General features: G+C 42.6%; 1 protein-coding gene across 2 annotated transcripts in view; it reads right to left on the minus strand.

Moving 5' to 3' along the window:
• Positions 1-23,017, minus strand: part of LOC146829470 (synaptotagmin-like protein 2) — a 704,022-nt gene that overhangs the window by 85,114 nt on the left and 595,891 nt on the right. For both annotated transcript variants that reach the window (XM_085608155.1, XM_085608153.1), the window contains exons 13-14: positions 14,228-14,389; positions 9,523-9,601 (exon numbers count right to left, since the gene is read on the minus strand). In XM_085608155.1, coding sequence (XP_085464281.1) covers positions 9,523-9,601; positions 14,228-14,389 — 241 coding nt within the window. The remainder of the gene's footprint in view (positions 1-9,522; positions 9,602-14,227; positions 14,390-23,017) is intronic.

Here is a 23,017-nt window from a genome sequence, read left to right on the forward strand (position 1 = left end):
TCGGCCGCAGAGTCCACCTCCCCTTGGGCAGGGCCATGGAGTGTTCTCAGGTCTTGAGGGCACCATGGTGAAAATACAACGCATCCAGGCAAGGGCAATGGTGTCCGTACAGCGAGAAATGCGTGGCCTCAACAATACCTTTGGAAACATTGAAAAGGGCATCAGCACCATGGCAGGGGGCATGGCTGATATGGCAGCGGGCATGCGGGACATGTCCCAATCCATCATGCTGCTGTGCTCAAAGTACGATGAGGACAGGGCAGCACGGCGCAGGGGACATCAGAGAAAGGATCTGACCTCGAGGGCAGTGAACCGGCAGGCGACTGCCACATCGCTGCTCTGCAGGCGCTCTGTGGCGATGCAGGAGGGCCTTGCACACTGCAGCACAGATGTGTCCAGGGGGATGGTTAGGGTCACGAGTGCACTAGAAGTGCTGCTCACCAGCCAGTCTGCAACAACTGGCGCTTTGGATGCTGGTGACACAGAAGACACGACCAGCAGGAGCAGCATAACCCCCCTGTCCCAGACACTCGTCGGAGCAACAGGCGTCAACGTGGTGCCACTGGTACCCCAGCCAGTGAGGACGCCCCCTCAATTCCATCCCGCACTGGTGCGCGTGAGCGCAAACATTAAAGCGTCAGGCAAAACAATGACACAATTGGGTGAAGTAACCCTTAACTAACAAAATTTTATTTTTCATTGTTGTTGGAATACGTTTTCCTTTGTGTCGTGGCGTAGTGCTGCCTGATTAAACTACGTTATGGCATCCAACTACTGGCTGTGTCCCCTTACTCATTCAGAAATAGTTGCATGTGATCTCTGCCCGTCTCACTCTTCCATCTGTTGCTGTTGGCACTCCTGCTGCGTTGGCCTCTGCAGACTCATTACCATTGTCCTCAATATATGTCATTTCGACCTCTGTGCCTCTCTTTGTGGCAAGGTTGTGCAGCATTGCACAAGTGGCAATAATCTTGCAGCAGAGGATGGGTGTGTACTGGCGTGCACCTCCACTCTTATGGAGGCAGCGAAACCTGCTCTTCAGTAGTCCAAACGTGCGCTCCACCACATTGCGTGTAGATTTGTGTGCCACATTATATCGTCTCTCACTCTGGGTTGATGGGTGTAGGTAGGGAGTGAGGATGAATGACCGCACGGCATATGCACTGTCCCCTAGGTGAGTAGAAGGGAGACATCAGTCACATGCCTCAATACACTATGATTTGCACTGAGTACTATGGAGCGTCACTGTTACTTACCTAGCAGGTATCCTTCTCCAAATTCTCTCGCAAGCAGTCGTGTGTAGATCCCACTGTTCTGGAAGATGTAGGAGTCATGGGTGCTCCCAGGGAATTTGGCAACGATATCAGTGATGATGTTCCCTGCATCGCAGATTACCTGCACATTGATGGAGTGGGTGGACTTTCTGTTTCTGTAGATGTGCTCAGTGGCAGCTGGTGGGCAGATTGGGATGTGTGTGCCATCTATACAGCCAATGACATGGGGGAACTGTGCCATGTGATAAAAGTCAGTTTTAGTTTTCTGCAGTTCAGCCTGTGTGTTTGGGAAGCTGATGTAGTGGTGCATTCTCTGCATCATGGCATCCAGGAACTTCCTGAAGAAACGGGACAGGCAACTCTGGGATACACCGCCCACCGCAGCTATCACCCCCTGGTAACTGCCAGATGCAAGTAGGTGTAGGCTGCAGAGAACCTGCACATGTGGTGGTATGGCATGCGCCCTTCTTGTTGGCTGGTCCAGGAGTGGGTGCAGGTCCCTTATCAGGTCCATGATGGTTTGGGGGTGTAGCCTGTACCTTTCATGTATCTCTGCGTCAGTCAGTTGGAAGAGTGTGATGCGCTGTCTGTAGATGCGTTCCTCCCGTCTCCATATCCTCAGTCCTGCTGCCTGTAGACGTAGCCGCCTTGCAATGACATACAGAGCGGCCATGTTGTCCATGCTGTTGCATTTTGGGATTGCTTATATGCACTGTTGATGATTACCACCTGCTTTCTATCAGTGTTAATTACCGACTCTTATTTACCGATTTTCAAGGATTTCTTAATTACCGAATTTACCTACATATCTTTTTCCGTATTACCACTTCATATTTACCACTTCATATTTACCGAATCGGAAAATATGTATTCGGTAAATTTGAAGCGGTATTTTAGAATTCGGTAAATTTGAATCGGTATTTACCGATTCATATTTACCGAATATGGGTTTTTGGCCTCCTACATCTCAACTATCTAAATACCGGTCGGTAACGAGTTTTTTACCGAATTTCGGCCGTTACCGACCGGTATTTAGCTACCTACATGAGGCCCTTGGTGTGGTACTCTGGTTCGGTGCGTAGCGCAGGGACGCCAGTTGCTGGGGCAGCAATGCAATTTATAAATGTAATTAATATAACAATGTCCGGTCGGGGACGTTTAAGGAACCTGAGGACCACCATGCGTTTGATATAAGCTAGAAGGCCATTGACATTCCATGAGATAAGGCTAAATTCAGTCAATGGGGCAAATCTGTAGCATCAATCTTATTTGGAACTGAAGAGAACTGGAAGGCACTCTAGGTTGTTTCATAGACAGCAGTCAAATGGTCTTTGGAAAGGTTTGCAGGTGCTTTCAATTAAAGAGCTCCTGAGAAGGATACAGCAGTGTGTGTTCTTTTAGGAAAGGCACTGGTGAGCAACTCAAGAGCACCGATGTGAGGGCTGAATGCCTAAGGACCACGAGCCCCCATTAGGTGAGCCACTGTGGTAGGCTGCATAGCCTGCCCTGCTGCTGACCGAGTCAATGACTACGACCAGGGTGGATCTAAAGATGAATTTCTCTTTTCAAGTCTTTCTTTATTAATGTTCTATGAAAACGTGTTACACAATACATAAGAAATGTTATTTGCATGGTGTATAAGAACTGTTAATTGCACAGTAGGCATAAGTCACCACTGGATGACACAAATAGTTTCTATATATAGGGCCTCATGTAGGAAGCCAAATACCGGTCGGTAACGGCCGAAATTCGGTAAATATCCCATTACCGACCGGTATTTAGGCATTTGCGATGTAGGTGTCAGATTTTCTGGAATCGGTAAAATACCAATTCGGTAAATACCGAATCCTGAAATCATATGTAGGGAGCACTCTAAAGAGTGAAAATTAGTATTAAGAATTCGTTATTTACCACCAAATACAGGTTGGTGATAAATAACGAATACCTTGCAAAAAGTAATATTTTGCAGATTTAAGAGTGCCATGTGGCAGACATACATGCCCTTAGGGCATGTATGTGCGCCACATGTGCACACATGCAAGATTATGGGGTGCAACAGGGTGTCAATGTGACACCCTGCCACCCTTGAATATGCTCCCCCCATTACCGAATCGGTATTTACTGAATCGGTAATGGTGAATGGATTCCCATTAATTTCTATGGGCCTCCAGGCCCATAGGAATCAATGGGAAGGTATGCCTCATTACCGAATCGGTAAATACCGATTCAAAATTACCGTATTTTTCTGATTCGGTAAAATTTACCGAATTATTACCTACATCACATTTACTGATTCATAAATACCGAATCTGTAAAATTCGGTATTTATGAGTCGGTAAATGTGATGCTACCTACATATGGCCCATAGTCACCAGCACCGGTGGCATAGTTATTTCACAGACAGATAATAAATATCATATAACATGAATAGCTATAGGGCCTCATATTGACACAGATGATTATCAGGTCACTTTTAGGTCAATGTCCCTCAGATCATTTACACCGTCTGTAAAAAACTGGGGTTTTGATTGAGGGAGGAGAAAATGAGTAATGGAGTAGTGCTCCGGAGGCACTGGAGCAGCTCCGGCAGAGCAGTGGGTGGGTGACCTGGATGACACGGAATGGCGGGAGACATGCATACTCCCCACCACCCCCCCACGGTAACTTTTTCAGCACAGCTTAAGATGATACGACTAAATTACTTGCACTTAACCTACATGTCGCTAAAAAAGCTCTGACATTCAGGCATTCTCCCTAATCCCAACTGTACCCGATGCTCCTTCCCAGTGACTATTATCTTTTATGTGGTGTGGCAGTGCCCCGTGATTGTGTGTTACTGGAGTCAGATTTGCCGATCCCGGACTAGGATCCTAGATAAACCCACTGAACTGACGCAGGACTTACGGATAAGTTTGGGGAGGCAAGAGGTGATTGGATGCTGGTTGGTCTAGCAACACTGGTTGCTAAGAGAGACATAACACACAAATGGAAATCTCAACAGCCCCCGGGGATGGTGGAGCGGGGATCTGGCAGGGATTGGTGGAGGAGCCGACTTACATTGCTAGAGGATGTTCTCAAAAGTTTTATAAAATTTGGGGCAAATGGTGGGAAAATTATGGTTTGGCAACTGCCCCGAAGGCCATGTCCTCGCGGGGCATGTCCCTCTGTGATTTGTTGGGGTTTTGGAGATGGGCCGGGAGGTGTGGTACTGAATGGGAAGAATGTTTTATGTTATTGTATTTCATCTAAAAAAATCTATAAAAACTGTAGTACTGTAAAGAAAGAAACAGCCTCTGCTATAAGTTAATGGAACAAATGGAACGAAGTTTGGTATATCTCAGGTTTGCCAGTGGGCTGATAGACAAAACAAAATATAAGCTTTTATCCATTCAACTACAATTGGTAAGCTGATTGTTCTTGTGCAGGTAGGCACAATCACAGTGAACAGGTCAAAGTGGAAGGCAGGTCCTTCTTCAAGGAGAAGCCTGGAGATCTCTCTTGGCTATGCGCAGACCTATTAGACTTCAAAGCGGAGCTGTTATGCTGACTGGCGTACCAAATGTTCAGTTGCAAAAAATAGATTTAAAATCAGCTTGAGTCTCAAAACTACCAACAAACCAACACCTAACCTTTTTACATGGTTTTTACGTCTGGTAACTCAGAATGGTGTTACAAAACGTTTACCAAGATACCCTCTTCTATGGTAGGTACCTATCTTTGATAGACAAGACTCGTAGCATCATCTGCAAATAAAAACACACACTCCACAGGAGGAGGTAGGTGCATGAGTGTTACAAAATGTGATAGGAATATAAAATGTAGCTGTTTACAATCTCTGTATACCCTAGATCTTAATGGCATAGAATAGCCAGACAGGTTACAGTGTCAAAAGCTGTTTACAGTCAATGATAAACTGAAATGGGACAAAGGCAAGCTTCAGCAGTTGAAACATATACCACCCTAATAGTGCACACAAAACACTGATCCTGATTCACAAACACAGAAACCTTTTGTTTTTTGTGTAAACAAATGACATTTACAACTGTACAAGTTCCACCATGTGTATACAGTTGTTTTAGGTCGTAAGTGACATAAAGAAAAATATCCTTCTAAAGAGTGTTTGGGGTGGCTATTGAAAATGACGTGTAAGCCAACTCACATGAATTTTTGTCCATATTGACATACATTTGCTCTGCCTTTTCCATGATTCCATGAACATCTAAGGGTATGGCTGGAAGTGGTGCAGTATGTAAGGGAAAGTAAGTGAAGCACCCCCATTTCTTAAGAAGGTGCCTGAGAAAGGAGGCATTAACAAAGAAAACTATTTTCCCCATAAATATAAAAAGACAAACAAAAATACAATATTATATGGATACTCTTGTGGCTTTCCGAAATAATAGGCTTTTGGCAAATGTAGGGTTAGCGAACCCAGGTGTGTAGAAACATACTCCAATCTTTGAAACTGCAGACATTTTGTGACCCAGGCCTTGTATGTGTTTGCGAATGCAAATTCTGCAAACTGCTGTAATCTCTGTGAAATACAACATTTCAAATTACTATGCTTGCTAAGTGTAAAGACAAGCAAATCCAATGACACAACAAATGAACCCCAGGCCAGTAGGGAAACTGCTGTTTACCAAGAAACATTGTTTGCCACACATTTCCTGCAGATTAGGCACCTACAAAAATCCCATGGCAGCCTCCTGTGGTCAATTTGACTGTGACCTCTTTCCAAAACTTTCTCATCTGTAACCTGTTTACTTAGATTTGATTCCTATGGTTACCTATGATGTCTGCCAACATTATCACCTATCCATTTCTAAAAGCACTCTCAGGCCCCCTGGTTGTGGTTTGCAGTACTTCACAAAAACCTAAAATTTGTGAGGTGATAAGCAATGCGTGAGGGGCACAAGCTACAGTTAGCTCAGTAGATTATACCCGTTACATTTCAGTGTTTTTTTAACATTCTTTTTTTATGTTATGTTAACACCTAACTGTAAAATTATTTAACCTTTTTTCAGTGAATTTCGAGGGATTTTATTTAATGTAAGATAAGCTTTAACCATACCTAGCTATAATGTCACTTTAATCTTTGTTTTTTTTCATTACCTTCTGGGGTATTTTAACGCAAGGTAAGAGCTTATTACCATGCCTAACAAAAATGCCACTTTACCCTTTGTTTTTTTAGTACAGTTCTGGGGCTTTTTCATCACATTTATCCAATTCTCCACTAACTACAGCTTTCGGCCCTGCGCAGTGGAGCTGTGGAGGGAGGGTTGGAAGGAGGGCATTGCTTCTGACCAGGTCCTGGGCCCAAACCAGTTGCAGGCGGTCAATACCCCCTTGCATAGGACCTCCCCCGGCCAGTTCTTATGAGGGCAGCAATACCCCAGCTGCACACAGCCTTTGACCGTGCGTAACAGGGGGTTGACTGCGGGGCAAGGCCTCTGGTAGAGTCCTGCCCTCAAACCCTACGGGCGACCAACTCTCATTGCACATGGCCTTCAACTGTGCACAGCAGCAATTGGCCACAGGCCATCTACTCTGACTAGGCCCTAAACCATACTACCGGTGGGCAGCTGACCCCCCAGCAGACGGTCTTCAAGTGGGCACAGCAGGCAGTTGGCCACGGGGCGTGGGCCCAGGCAAGGGCCTGTGCCCAACCTTCCATGGACACCCATGACCCCGCAGATCCTCAAACCTTATTATTTATTTTTTAAATATTTTTGTGAGTAGTGCAGTACTTCACTTTCCTGGTACCGTCACACTGCACCGCAGTACCATGGAGGTGAGGCTTGAGCAGTGGGTCCCATGGGAGCACCGCAGAACCTCACCGGAGGCCTCCACTGGGTCCTGCAGGAGAACTGCGGTATTCATGGCACCAAAACATTTTTTGTTGCATTTTTGGCCCCTTAGTCACTTTGAGCCCCCCCACTACTGCCACAATACCTTCTTGGGTGAGTTGTGCACTATACAAATACACATAAAAAACACTAGTGCCACAGGGTTAGGGTGTCCCTCCGGTGCCCTTTTATACTATTTAGAAGGAAATTTAGGACACGAGGACGGATTTCCCAAGTGCTGTAATGGCAGATTCAATATTTTTCTCTCAGTTGCAGTCAACAAATCAGATTGCTCCGTATCATTGGACCAGTCTAGATCCCGCGGTACCAAAATACTTGACAGGAGACAAAGCTCCCTTGGCCAATCAGAGGGCCCTATTTTTTAAAATTTCAGTACTGGGGGACTACCGTGAGACCAATTGCCCAGATATACTTAACTTTTTAACCCCTTCTTGACCACCCCAAGCACCTCTTAAAACACACATTTCTTGAAAACGGGTGAATGGATTTACACCAAATATTGAAAAGCATGTTTTCCGAGTGATATCCTAACTTTCTGTCAAATTTGGTGTAATTCTGTATCAGACAGCAAATATTCCTATGGAAATTATTAGGAGTATTCAACATTTTGGGACTCCCCCTTTCTTTTTGTCCCTGCTTGACAGAAGTGGATAAACTTTCTTTGGTAAAGTACATGCAGAGTTATGAAACAGCGCCAAAGTTATTGGCAAAACAGTATTTTTATATGTATGTGTGTACTCGTGTATATATAATATGTATATATTATATGTATATATATATATATATATTTATATATATACACATTTATATGTTTATATGAATATAAATAAACTTTGGATATATATATATATATATATATATATATATATGTTTCCAAAAGTTTGTTGTGAGTTCACCGCTCTCCTCCCTCGCGACGCCGGTGCCAGCAACGGTCACAACTCCGCCTCAAATGTTTTACACCAGGATACAATCCGAGTATTCTCCGAAATAAATCCAGCGGCACACCAAGGACAACACAATACGCCTTTATTGTGTCACAAAAACAGAACTACGCGTTTCGGCGAAGCCTTTGTCAAGTTACTGACCTGTGCCCAAATTCCCCTAGAAATACAGGTCAAAGTTCATAGACATGAAAGAAAAACTTTGCGAGCGCCCCGTTTGAAACAAAAACAATAACAATTACATTCATCAATGATCGTTTTTGAACCAAATATGTGCAATTAGAATTCACAATTATATATTTTATAAAGGAATAACTTATTTTCAGTTTTCGAAAAAAACATAAGTAATAAACCCAAGGTTATTATTATAATTATCTCCTAGGCAAGTGCCTATGTCATCTATTGTTGCACATTTTTTATCAAGCAGAAGAGTTTCATGATCAATTGATTACGGGCATGACGACTCGAAAAAAACTTGAAAAGAACTTGATATACGGCCCTTTCGGATTCATGGAAGATTAAAAAATACACACAAAACAAGCAATCATAATTACGCTGACCAGGGTAATGTACCCACAATGTCAACATCTTCTAGACAAGTGCCTATGTCATACAACAGCCCAAGTTATGCATATTTCATCAAAAAAAGTATTATTATTACTTTTTTTGATGAAATATGCATAACTTGGGCAACAATAGATGTGCAACAATAGATGACATAGGCACTTGCCTAGGAGATAATTATAATAATAACCTTGGGTTTATTACTTATGTTTTTTTCGAAAACTGAAAATAAGTTATTCCTTTATAAAATATATAATTGTGAATTCTAATTGCACATATTTGGTTCAAAAACGATCATTGATGAATGTAATTGTTATTGTTTTGTTTCAAACGGGGCGCTCGCAAAGTTTTTCTTTCATGTCTATGAACTTTGACCTGTATTTCTAGGGGAATTTGGGCACAGGTCAGTAACTTGACAAAGGCTTCGCCGAAACGCGTAGTTCTGTTTTTGTGACACAATAAAGGCGTATTGTGTTGTCCTTGGTGTGCCGCTGGATTTATTTCGGAGAATACTCGGATTGTATCCTGGTGTAAAACATATATATATATATATATATTTACAAATCTTTGGAAGCTGTATATAAATTCTGACATCAATGTAAATATATCTCTATATTTATATGTTTACTTGATGTAAGAATTTATATACTGCTTCCAAAGAAGATGACTGGTTGTATATACTAAAAGTTCAAACCTATAATGTTTAAGATTTAGCATTGTGCGCTGTAAGGTTCTTCACATTCAAAGACTCTAGTGTAGGAAATGGTAATTATGCATATATGCTAATATTAAAAGGCATTATCTGCTCCAGTTTAATTAGCCACAACATAGACGACAAGCAATGGAATTAGCAAGCCATTAATTTCACCATGTTTTTACCTAAGCTTCCTGGTGGGATGTATTTAATTGACAAATTCATTACTCCGCGGTGATCCACTCCATTGATGGCAGAAATGCTCTGAAACATAAAGGCAGATTGGGTGCAATACATTAGACCATGGCACATCTTAAATTTGTCTGCAGGAAGAGTCAATTACTTTTAATGTCACTGTGACACACTTGTGGCTTATCTACATTACGTTTCATCTGGACAATTTTGCAGCACCGTTAATTTGAACATGAACTTGACTGGCTGCAGATGCAGTTGAAGGACAATACCTGGCTTCAACAAGCTCCTTCTCTCTTTTGTCAAAAGGGTTATGGATGCAACTCAGTGAGACAGAAAGGTGGAACAAATGCAAGCATAAGGAGGAAAAGAGGAAAGTCATCGAATCAACAGCAAAGAACCGAGAGAGACATGAAAGTCATTACATTAGGAGCAAGGAGCTTACACAAAGCCAACTATAAGTCTATATCAGACACAGGAGGACGGTTTGCCAACTAAAACTGTCTGTAGGCAAGACTGCAATCACATCAATAAAACATTCTGTCACAAATCTGTAAAAATATCAGGGTAAGAGTAAATACTTTACTTCTCAAATCCCAAATGATTGCTTCCTCATTGTGTAAAACTGATGTAAACATTCTTGTAATTAATTCATATTATTGATCAGAATTGTGTAACTAAATACTATGGATTTATGGACTCTAAGCAATATTGCATTAGTGATTTTAAAACTAAAAGGAGGACAATGGTGGAAATGGCATTGGATGGGCACTGTAATTTGGGGAGCCTGTCTGACCCCATTCACATCAGCACCAGGACCGCCACACAGGTGTTCCCTACGGTGAATAACTCCCTCATGGCGTTCCCTAAATGAGGAAGAGTAAGACAGACGAGGGTGGATGGTACATTCTCCTTTTTTTGGTGGATAACCTGTTACCACTCTTCTCTAGCTCGGATCCTTAACTGTGTCATTTAGAGTGCAGTGGTAATTGTAGAAATTTCTTTTTACTTTTGCTTGAGTGCATCATGGAAATACAGAGTCAGGTTTCTACTAGTAAAAGATAGAAGTAACTATTCCACAAATAAATATGGAAAAATATGTGTGTGTTACAATGTTATGAGCAAGGAACTGTAAATAAAGCTGTATTGTCCATCTCCTGATTGCAGTGACCTTATTTTCTCCCTGAGTAGGATGACCACCTCACTCCAGGTCATTATAGGCAGCTTCACGTCCTGGACTTTAGCGTGGTAGCCTAATACATTCTGGCTCTTGCGGTCCTGTTCAGGGCCGGACTGGGAACCGAAACGGGCTTTGGCAAAGTGCTCGGCCGGCCCCTGGGGGGGTTGCTGCCAAGCTGTTCGCAAAAGCTGATTTTGTTACAGGGGGCCGATATTGCCGGCCCCCGGTAACAAAAATGGCCTCCCAGGGGCCCAAAACCAGCCTCCACCCTGGCGGCCCACCGGGAAAATGCCCAGTGCCCGCAACAACCAGTCCGGCCCTGGTCCTGTTTTGCTTCCACTGAAGTAATTAGACTAACGTATATGATAAGATATGTAGGTGAAAAGTTCAGGACTGGACAAATTGTCCGTAATTAACTAGAACAGTGTTTCCCAAACTGTGGGTCGTCGTGAGCCTATATTTGGTGAGTCGTAAGAAGATTTTTAGTGGGTTGCCAAAGATAAAAAAATAAAATAAAGGTGCCTTTAAATTCTGTATTTATCATCTCACATTTGCTACGCTTCAAAGACAGAGGTCAAACAGAGGTCAAATGTCAGTCATGTCTTTTGCTGCTTATTTTTTAATATAGGGACTAGTGTTCACAACCAGCTCTTACTTTTCAGTCAGAGAAGCTGAAAGTAAAGTGAATTATGTGACATTCCGGCTAGGGTACATGAAGCGTGAAAGAAAATGAAAGGCTGTAGGAAGTGCTTTTTTCCTACCACACAACAACATGTAAATACCTGTAAGTGAACTTTACACATTCAGCTGTTGTAATTCTGAACTGTGATGGAAACAAAGCTTACTTGCCACTGGATTCAAGCTAGCATGGCTATTGGGGGGTATTACCCTAAAACCGGTCCAAGGGTGCTTGTTTCGAGCGAGGGAAGACCTGGCTTGGCAGTGCGGGCTGGACACTTCCAATGAGGCACAGGGTCAAGTCTGATTTGCATATGGCTGGGTGTGAACTTGGGTGGCGAAGTGAGCTAAAAAACGATGATGGATTCGACCCAGATCTGTGACTGGGGGGCGAGTGTCGAAAAGATTCAGCGCTCCGTCCATCGTCTCCTTGTGTTTGATAAGCCAATGTTACCATGTGTTAGCACTGGTAAAATGTGCAGAGTCTCAAGGCGGGCAAAAACAGAAGTTGGCAAAAAATGGAGAACCTAAGACAAAATATTGGGGAAAATCACACCAAGGATGTCAGGTCCAACAGGAATTATCATTATCAAAATCCTTCTATAATTTCACTTCTAAACCCTTTATGCTAAGTTGAAGCTCCTAGAAGTCTGCTCTGTCCTTTACAAGAATGGCCAGGTCGACAGTCAGAGTAAACTAATCAGTTCAGTACAGGATCATCTCTATTCCTCCTTTCTCAGGTCATATCTAATATTTATTTACTTATTTGACAGTAAGTAGCGCACCTACAGCACAAAAGCAATAAGGTGCTTTACATTACAACAGAAACAAACTATATTGTTAAAAAATAATTAGGAATCGAAGGGGCAAGAAGGTCAAAATAGCTTTGTCAGACACAGCTAGGAAGGCATCTTAGTTGTAAATGGTGGATGTTTGGTAACAGAAAAGAACATTTAAGCCTTAAATCAGCAAGAGGAGTATTTGAAAGCTTTGGTGTCTCCTATGAAAGACTGATTTAGAGCTAGAAAGTTCTGAATCTTAATACTTCCAATAACAAAATATTTCTGATTCTGAGCCCTCTTTGCTCACCTGAGATACAAAGTAGGTTTTAAAGATAGGCAGGTTTAGTCAGATGTTTGGCTTTATACACTAGGCAACCAATTTTGAATATAATTCTCGTTTCAATGAGTAACCAGTGTGTAGCATCCTACTCATGTTCTTGTTATGCCCTTTACTCCCCCTGGCCAGCCAGTGTGTTTGTGTGTGTGCTGCTCGGAATGTTGGCGTTATGATGCGATTGGAATGTTGGGTGCCTGAGAGGCTTTGAGTGACAGCTGAGAATGGGCTGAGCAGCATGCAGGCTGCTCCTGGTGGGGCTGCTTTACAGAGCTTTTCTACTTGCTCTACAGAATCTAACTCCTTGCTGTTCTGGAACTATCAACATGTAACTATCTTCAATAAAGCTTCCTGAATGCCATCCTTCCTGCGTGGACCTCGTTACTACACAGTGTAAATGTAAATGTTGCTGGACTGGGGTGATCTGGTTGAATATTTTTGTAAGGGAGATGAGTCTGGGTCTGGTTTGTTATATTGAGTGCCTTAAAAGCGTTGAGTCAAAATTGGATTATTTCAATGATTTGTATATCTCCTACGTTTCTGGGCCTCATATTATATACCCCCCTTCTTTCTCATTCCATTTTGTAAAACTCCCTATATTTGGGACCTTCCTGAATACCTTCTCCACTTTTGTGCCTCCTCTAATATGCTCTCTTTAGGGGTCCACCTGTGTAACCCCTTCCCTCTGGGGCCATCCTATATACCCCTCCTTTCCTGCACCTTCTTGTATACGCCTCCACTTTGAGATGATCTTGAAAGCACCTCTTTTTTGAGACATTCTTGTTGTATTCTCTTCCTTTCTGGGACCATCTCTAATGCTCTCCCTGATTTCCGGGTTCATCTTAAATATATCCTCTCCCTTTCTGCTGCCATTCCTGGGAGCCTGGAGTGCCTCCCTGGGGACTTCTTCTATAATGTCATTGTTCAGGTATATCTCTAATACCCTTCCTGGGGCCATCTTGCATATGCTCTTACTTTCGGGGGTCATCATGCAGGCTCTTGCTCCTACGAGCCCATTTTGCAGACTCCCTTGCTCCCTTGGGGCCTTTTCGTTTACCACCTGCAATTATGGTACTGTGATCTGCTGTCTCATACTTCCCAAACTCCTTTAAACCCAAAATTCTGAGCATATACATAAAATATCAAATCTTTTTAGGGTCTTTCTGTTGGAATTCAGAGCTAGCAGAAGTCTTCTATTTCTGTTGCCTTCCATGTGTTTCCTCCCAAATAATGTCTTCCTAATAAGATCTATAAATTATTGGCATAATGAAATGCACAGGCATGAGTTAAGGTGGAGCAACTACTCACTCACATTGTGATTCAAGGGTAATAATCATGCAGTGCATACAATCTAATATCACAGATTTCAAGACATAAGGCTCAGGGATTCTTGTGACAGTAAAACCCACTTAACTTAAAAACAGTTATCTTGTGAGGTACTAACGTGTGCCAGAATGTCTATATGTCACCAACTGTTGCAATCAAAATAGCCATTATTAATGCAGTGTGCATGGTTAATAAATAAATAACCTTTACAGAATTTCCTATTTACCAACATACCAGCAGCATTATTGCTTTTGTTAGACTATATTGCCATTTACTTTCTGAGGCAGCCATATTCAAGAACACATCAGAGTGCATCAATAGATTTGTCAATGCTTTTATTAGCAGAGTGTTTTAATGAATTTATAGCTCATACATAATGCTACCAGAGCGGTACTTACCCGTGGTTTCAGCGTGTACCAGTTCAGCTTTATATTGCTCCAGTCCCAGCTCGCTAAGTCAATTTCCATCTCTCCCAAAAAGCTGTTGCGCCCAAGTGGGTCATTGTGCCACACCGAAAGGTTTAACCTTTGGATCAGCAAAACCATTTTCTCTATTTTGTACTGCAGCCAGAGAAAATTAAGAACAAGTTAGAGGGCTGTTTTCTTATTTACATTTTGCACCAATTGTTAGCTGTCTTCACTTGTATCTGTATTTATTTAAAAAAGGCTTTTGTAAAGCCCTATTTTCCATGCTTCGGTATCACTGGACTCAAGCAACTCTTCACTGATGAAGCCAACGAGGCCAAAACTGGTCTTTAGTTGCTTTGCTTTTGTTCCTTGTTGGAATGGACATGGCTGGCCAGTTTGGACAGACTAACTCATGCATGCCGCTCATCGCTTTTTAAATTTTTTTCAGTGAGATTCCTTTAGTGCGATAGGGCATGCTCAGATGTGGGTTCTCGACTCATTGTACCACAGAACTCAAGCTGCACCTCTCTGTTGAGTCCTAACACCTCTGAAACTGATATAGGATGACTTTGTGGCAGTTCAGGTTGGACTTTTCCTACCGGACCAAGACTGATTTCCATATGATGCGGCCCAATGACCATAAAACAATAGAATGGATTGTGGTTCAGAGTGACAACCGTTAGCTGAGTTTAATTTAGGTATTCCAAGCATCACTCTTTTATTTTACTCAGTGAGACACCACATTACTAGCACCTCTGAATGCCTTTGGAGCGATGGGATGTTGGATAGAAGGTAGGTATTCAAGTGTATTACATTGGCTCGAGGCATTGAGGCCGTCTAGCCCTAGCCAACGTGTTTGTGCCTTATCTGGATCCTTTAAATGCCTCCTAGCAGTCAACGGTTCAATGGAACAACCTTAAATACCGGAAGTGTGGGTATGAAAGGACAGTATTTTGCATCTGTCTGGTTATGGGCAAGAAGTGCATGTGGCATCAGAGCTCAGTTTGAGCCCGTGGTTGCCAGTGGGAACCACCAGCACTTACTTTTCATCAGACATTTACGGGAGGAAAAGATGGAAAAACACACAGAGCAAACGACGGGGGAAGAGAAAGAGGGAAAAACCATCACAAGGGAGAAAGCAGGAACCTGCAAGAGTGAGATAAAGAGGAAGAGGGAGTCTGCTTGTGGATTAAAAGGGCATGGGTGGATTTAGGACTACACAACCTTTGAGCTAGGTGTGCTGACATTCAGTTGCACCAGCCGCGGCTTTTGAACAGAGCCCTGGGCACCGGCATTCATTCTTTTACAAGTTCACTGCATCAGAGGATATGTGGCTCTACATCTGGGATGAACCTGCTTGTTTTCCATAAAAGGCAGAGGCTATATTCATTCTGCTGTAGCAATTCTCAAGAATCAGAAGTTAAGATCACCCCGACAGTGACATTTTTTTTGCACTTCTACTTGGCACATTCGAAAGGCTGAGAAGTACATTTGAAAATACATATTAAAGCATGTTTGGTTCAGAGAGCATTCTGGTATGCATATCCTTATCTTGCCCACCAAAATATGATTTTTTAAATGATACTTCTGGATAAACTGAAGCACAGTTCGATCCGCTGCCCTCATTAGCAGGTTACCACTTATTGAACTCTTGCAGTGAAACTAGAGCAAATCAACAGTGACAAATGCATTACTGAAACAGTGTAAAGGTTATACTGTGAGGCTCATCAATGCTTAAATATTCATTGGGCTGAGTGTACAAAACGCAGCTCAACATTAGTGGCTTTGAAACCTGAGCTGTGAAATCAATGGCTGCCGCTTGCTAGCCTGACCTCATTTTACAACTGGATTGTGCTACACAGCGGAGTTTTTGCAACTGAATAACGTAAACCACTGACTCCACAAAGAAGGAAGCAAGAGGCCTGGCACAAAGAGCAACAATGCTCTAAATGCAGAAGAGTGGAGCTAGGGAGTCATATGTATGAGACATACCTCTGATGGGGAAAGAATTAAGGAAGGAACATATCAACATAAAGAAGTTGGAAAGAAGGTAAGACATTTTAAATCCACAGTAGAAAATCAAAGAAACAATAAAAGAACATGAACAACTATAAGACTATTTCAAGGTCATCTGAAATGTGCACAGAGACCTTGAGGATGAGCACAGGCAAGGTGAGGATGGGAGCATAGACCGTGAGGATGGAAACAGAGACTTTGAAGATGTTCACAGTGATCTTGAGAAGAGGATTGGCACAGTGGCAATAAGCGCAGACACCTTGCGTATGGGTGACTAGATATTCAAGAGAACTTGGGAATAGCCACAGATCCCTTGAGGATAAAACACAGACCTCTTGAGGATGGACACACAGATCTAGAGAATGCTCACAGAGACCTGAAGAATAGGAACAGTGAGAGGAAGTCAAAATGACTGTGCAATAAAAAATAAAAGTAATCTGTTGTGAACTTAATCCTAATTAGAACATTGGAATTTTGAGCGCTCCATTGAAGACAACGGAGTGCTCTGGGCTTTTAACGGCTGGTAGAAGCCCGGAGCATCAACATTCCAATGTTTGCCCAGAGCTGTTGCTGTGAACAAAGGCCTCACGGAGCCCGAGGAGATTTCAAACCCCTCGGGCTCTGTGAGGCCTTTGTACCACAAATTAGAACACTCTGCCCTCTAGAATGTTCTAATAGCCTTAGAGCCCTCCATAGTGGGCTCTACTAGCCAATAAAGGCCAGGTTCCTTGCTAAAAGCCTTTGCTGATTGGAGCGAGCCTTTAATCGCAGTAGAGCCCTCTACGTCGGGCTCTTAGGCTATAGGAGAGAAAACTTTGCAGAGATTGCTGTCAATTTTCAAATAGAAAATCTTATGAAGTAATACCAAAAAAGGTGGGAAAACATTGATACTCTAAAATATTTATGGACCCTATTCAATTTACACGCGTAGGTCTCTTTGTCACTATTTATAGTTTGAACATTTATATTAAAGCGTCCTCTGATATCACCCAGTAGGCGTTTTGCGTGCAAATTGTGAAAGCAAAGCACATGCACAGTTTCTTGCTTGAACAAAGGATGCCCAACCTGACTTTTGAGTACTTACATTTGTAACAGTGCAAGAGACTAAACTAACACAGCTATTATAAAGCTTTGAACTCCTATTTATTGTTTGGTGTTCAGAGTATTGTAGATCCAATTAGGTCAATCTCAATGGGTTTATTTGGTCAAAAGAAATGAAGCATTTTTGGTTTTCCTAACCCATTGCATTAACCATTGCATCAGCCACTCTTAATTACCCCGCTTATTTGGGCCCCAAAAGTAATGGCTAGGGCGTATGATGTAAGGAAAGGACAATTAACTGCAGTTAATTGCCAAAAACATGTGGGCACTACGAATACCCCTTCGCAAACCATGATGTGCATTTCGCACACGAGTCGATTTGTGTGCAAATGTGTGTGCAATCAGCAACACAACTGATGTACTAATACGCCTCATGTTAAATTGTCCATTAGCAGAGGGTTGCAACGAGTCCTGGTAATTAGGCAGTTTACAAGTGGTGACACCAGTGAATGGCAGGGATGCAGGCCTGCAAAGGACAGCAGACCTCCACCCCTGCATTTACAGTCCCAAAAGCCATACATTGTCTTGCATATGTTGTGCCTTCCTTGCAGACAGACTAATCAGCGGTCTGGCAACCTGAATCACCCAGCCCAGCCCAGCGGCCAGCCAAACGATGCTAGAAGAAGATACATGCAGAAGGACTATTCTGGTGCTAACAAAGGCATCAGTGGGCCACTGTAATGAGAGACCATAGCCAATGAGCCTGTGAGGTGATCGGTGTGCAGATTCAATGGCTATTCCTTTCGGTCTTGCTTCTCCCAGATACTACTTTATAGTTTGTCTACTAATCCGACATGACCTCTTTATGGATGTGGTTATGACAGTCCTTTAATAAATGTCTCCCTGAGTGCCTGATTGTCTTATGCCTTCATGCCCAGCATACAGATAGAACCGAGCCTAGTGTGACGAGATCTTGAATACCAAAAATTGGGACATTCCACAAACACTGACATAGGACTACAATTTTGAATCAACCTGGGGGGTAGAGAATGACTTAATTGACAAGAATCACCAACCTGCAACACACAGACAGAGAGGCACTAAGGGGAATTAAATGCAACTTTTACACAAAGTATCATCTTTTCTTTTTTTTACTGAGTTTTATATAGCGCGAACTTGACCCGAATCGGGTATCAGAGCGCTTTAGATAGCACCAGTTGCATTACATGAGGACACATTTATTTTTGTTAGGCACGGGGAGATTAAGTGATTTGCCCAGAATCACAGGATGTTCAGCGTCATTGCCGAGACTCGAACCCAGTTCCCCAGACTCGAGGTCGACCGTCCTAGCCGTTAGGCCAAATCCTCTCCCCATCTTTGTTAATTAAATTGCTTTTCTGCGAAGGGCAGCTAAGTTCTCCTGAACTGGAACACATGAAAACTTGCCTCCCTCTGTGCTTAGTCGGCCTTTTATGAAAACCGACACATTTGGTAAATTTATTGAAATTTGCCAGGACAGGTGGTGAAAAGCTGGGACTGTGCTGGCAAATCCACGAGGTGGGTCACCCTACATGAGCCTTCCTGCTGGCTGTCCAGTAGACAAGGGTGTTCGGATAAAGGCAGGCTTCCTCGCAGCAGCTTGTGTCGCAGTGACCAGCAGTACCTTGGACATTGGTGACACTGAGGTCTCAGTGAGGTAACCCAGACGCGTGCTGCACAGACTGTAAAGGTGTGTCCTGCATTATAAAAGAGCTGTATACAAGGCAGTAAAGTGTGAAGAATATCCCATCTAGATCAGTTTTGTCTCCCAACTTGAAGGCAACCAAATGCCGTGTATCCGGGCTTTTGAGAGAACTCCGGAAACGCAAGTTTCTGCAGTAGAAGTGTGGAAGCCGTTCCTGTCAATCATGATCAGCGTTTTCTTAGTAATATACTTTTCATTATGTAAATGTAAATTGATACTTGTATAGCGCACTACTCACCCACAAGGGTCTCAAGGCGCTTTTACGAATACCACTGTGGAACCCATCCTGGCTTTCCCTGTGAGGTGTCCACTCCTGGGCACCCCCAAGGTGGAGGCCAGGCATCCTTAGCGTTGTGGGGGCCGTTGTGGAGATTAAGAAAGCTATTGCCCAGAGTTGCAGAGTGGGACTCCATGATTGGAATAGGCACCGAGGCGAGAATTGTCAGGTCCGTGGAATTTGAGCCCAAGACCCGCCGAGGCGGGGAATTGAACCCTGGTCCCGGGCCAGACCTCTGCATCAGGGTCTGCCGCTCTAACCATTGAGCCACACTTATGCACAACAAAATATTGATCTTATGCGTCAACATCTTACTCCCCTGTTCCTCCACACTGCCTGGTATTTGCAGTGGTCTGATCTATGACAATATGTTGTTTTTAATGACGGAACTATGATACTCGGTTGTTAGTGAATTTTGAATTGTTACTGAGTGTGATTTTACTGTTTTTTACTACTCTGCTCGCTATAACTCTCTAAAGCGCTCTGATACCCGCAAGGGTCATGTTCGCGCTATATAAAACTATTAAAATAAAATAAATACATAATGGTTGAGATCTTGTGCTCAGCCCTGTAAAGCTGTCTTGTGTAATGAACACTTGATATTTGATTTGTATGTGCCACATTTTCCACACAATGTATGGCTGTTCTAAATACACAGCGAGGTTATGAGGGAACGCCACAGGTATGGCGTATCATTGGGTAGGCTGGTGGGGATAGAGGAAAGAACGGGAACTATCACAACCCCTGAAGATGTGCAAAGCCAATAGCTCAGTCTTTAGGAGTTGAGGCTTACTGACTTTGCCAATCCCAGTGTTAAAAGCAGCCCGGTACATTAAAGGGACAGGTGCTACTCTAAAAACATATTTCCTGTTTGGGAAGACACAAGGGGAATGTTGTTAACTTTTCAATAGTTTGTGAGTGCAATTTCTGTCACAAACCATTGATACATACCTTTCTGACTCCTTTCACGGCCCTCCATTTGTGATTCGGAACTTGCCAATAAAGCTCTTTGAGGAGTTAGAAAGACTTTTCCTCTCATAAAAGGGGTTCTCTATATTGCAAAAAGCCCTTTTGAGGTTGCAAAGCCTATGATTTTGTGAATTCCAGGCTTTGCAACTCCAAAAGGGCTTGATTCCTAGCTACCAATTCGAAAAACAGTTGCTATCACGAAAATATTAAACTCCACTCCTTTTTTTCTGTCTCAGCTACAGACCTACAATTTCCAATACACATCATCAAGGCCACTGCAGTTATGCAACAGGGTTGAGTTAATTAAGTAAGAAAAGCAAATCAGGTGTCGTAATGCAGCATATTATGTGGCCGTATGGCTTCATTACTTTGACTCTTTTACATATGTTGGCACCGTCTGGCTAAAGATTTCACCTCAGTAGTTCTGTGTTAACACCTGAATACAGAAATTAGCAACTGAACCAGTTAACCTTTACAAATGGCCTGCCATTGTGTGGCAACACGTGGCAGCTTTTTGGTAACTATGTGTGAGTTAAACACAAATTAAGTTTTGGGGTTAAAATCAGCAAACAATTTGATGATGGCTTAGAAACTGTAACGTGCTTCTGGACTGCTTGTTTTCATTTCCGTGTGGGTGCACCCTCATTTTTGCTTTTTCCCCTTTAATTTACCGTTCTACATGTTTGTGTGCTTTGTTAGAACGTTAATTGTAAAATGGCTGCAATGCTTCATGGCACATGCATGCACATTGGCAGCCATCTTGGAATGGATTTAGTTTGATAGAAAGCACACTGCAAGATTGCCGGACATGAATACGCCTCGCTAGTAATTGGTAAACAAGCATTGTCCAAGACAATAGCTCAGCCTTTTAAAGCAAAGACGCAATGTATTTACCAATGCTTGTATAAGTTTGTATTTAGTACTCTATGGCAGTGCTTGTGCTTTCTTACACTCTCCTCAGCTGTTTTCTGTGCCCTTATGTGCTATTTTTTTACTCCATTCTCTCATGATCCCTGTCCCACTCTCCATCCCACTTTTAACTCTATTTAATATATTATATGAGGGTTTAATAGCTGCAGTGTGGTGCCAGAGCACTTACTTCCTTTTTTGTGGTTGTGTGCCTTTTTATAGTTATTTCTCTTACATATAATTTAGTGGTGTAACATAAGCATCCGCCATCTGTACATTAGATATAGCAATAGGGAATGGATCACTTGACCCGAGTAACAAGGGTTAACACATACTTGCCGTCTTTCGATAAAAAACCCTCATTCACGTACACAAGACATGAGGCGATATATCTTGGTTCTCCCTCATATTATAAACGTGACAGCATCATCATTGGGTTTCTTTGTCTCATATGCTATCCTCCACCTGGAGGAAAAACCACTGGTTATTACAGTAGTGATCAGTGATGAAAACGTGAAAGTGCTCTGGTGGGGTGAGTTAAAAACCTCATATTACCTAAACTGTGCCTTTAATTAGTTTGGAATTCAGGTAAGTTAAAACAATGTTGTGCGTGTTGAGATGAGTTATTAGTCTAGCGCACTGGATTATCCACAAAAACGGTCAACATGTTTCAGCCCCATAGAATTACCCTGACGGGTCGGGGGGCCTTCTTCAGGACCTAAAAGGGTGTGGAGGTTGCGAATTGTCACAGCCTTGATGAATACCAAATTGGTTCACCCAAATAAGTAAAGGTCAAAAAGTACCTTTAAGTCCTTAATTGCGGACTTACTCGGGGTGTCGGCGGGCGTATTAACCTGCTGGTTACAATGCACAGCGCGACTTGTGCTCGCTCTTCCTACGGTGCCCCGGGGCAATTTGGTATTTATCAAGTCAACTGTTTTTATGGATAATCCAGTGCGTTAGACTAATAACTCATCTCAACACTTACAACATTGTTTTTACTTACTTCAATTCCAAACTAATTAATGGCACAGTTTAGGTAATATGAGGTTTTTAACTCACCCCACCAGAGTACTTTCACGTTTTCATCACTGATCACTACTGTAATAACCAGTGGTATTTCCTCCAGGTGGAGGATAGCATATGAGACAAAGAAACCCAATGATGATGCTGTCACGTTTTTAATAAGGCGGAGAACCAAGATATACCGCCTCACGGCTTTTGTACGTGAATGAGGGTTTTTTATCGAAAGACGGCAAGTACGTGTTAACCCTGGTTACTCAGGTCGAGTCATCCATTCCCTATTGATAACTTGTATTACAAAAAGGAAGCTGAATGAATCACAGCTTCTTCTGCCTCCCCCTTCTTGATTAGATATAACATTAGAAATAGCAGCCAAGATGGGGCATTGGAATAGCATGTGGGCAAGGTTACCAACATGAGTATTACAATTCCAGCATGTAGGGCTATATGAAGATTGTGATATGTATATCTTTCTTCCATAACTGAAACTCCAACTGTAACACACTTGAATAACTTGCTGCCTTTCTACTTCTTTTGTAATTTTTCCCGATTTTTTATTATTTGTCTGTATTCTTGTGATCATTATTATTTATCACTGTGTTTATCATTTATTTGTTCTTTTCTTGACAATTCAATAAAAACGATTTGAGGTAAAAAAGAAATAGCAGCCAAGGCTCACTATGCATGCACACGCATCACCAGCTATCTTGGCATGGTGTTCCTAAATAAAAAATTCACTGCTAAATTGCCAGCCATGAGTGTGTCACAAAGCATGCATCCACATGCAGCCAGTAAAACAACA

This window comes from Triturus cristatus, chromosome 5_2 (assembly GCF_964204655.1).
Source record: "Triturus cristatus chromosome 5_2, aTriCri1.1, whole genome shotgun sequence".
NCBI lineage: Eukaryota > Metazoa > Chordata > Amphibia > Caudata > Salamandridae > Triturus > Triturus cristatus.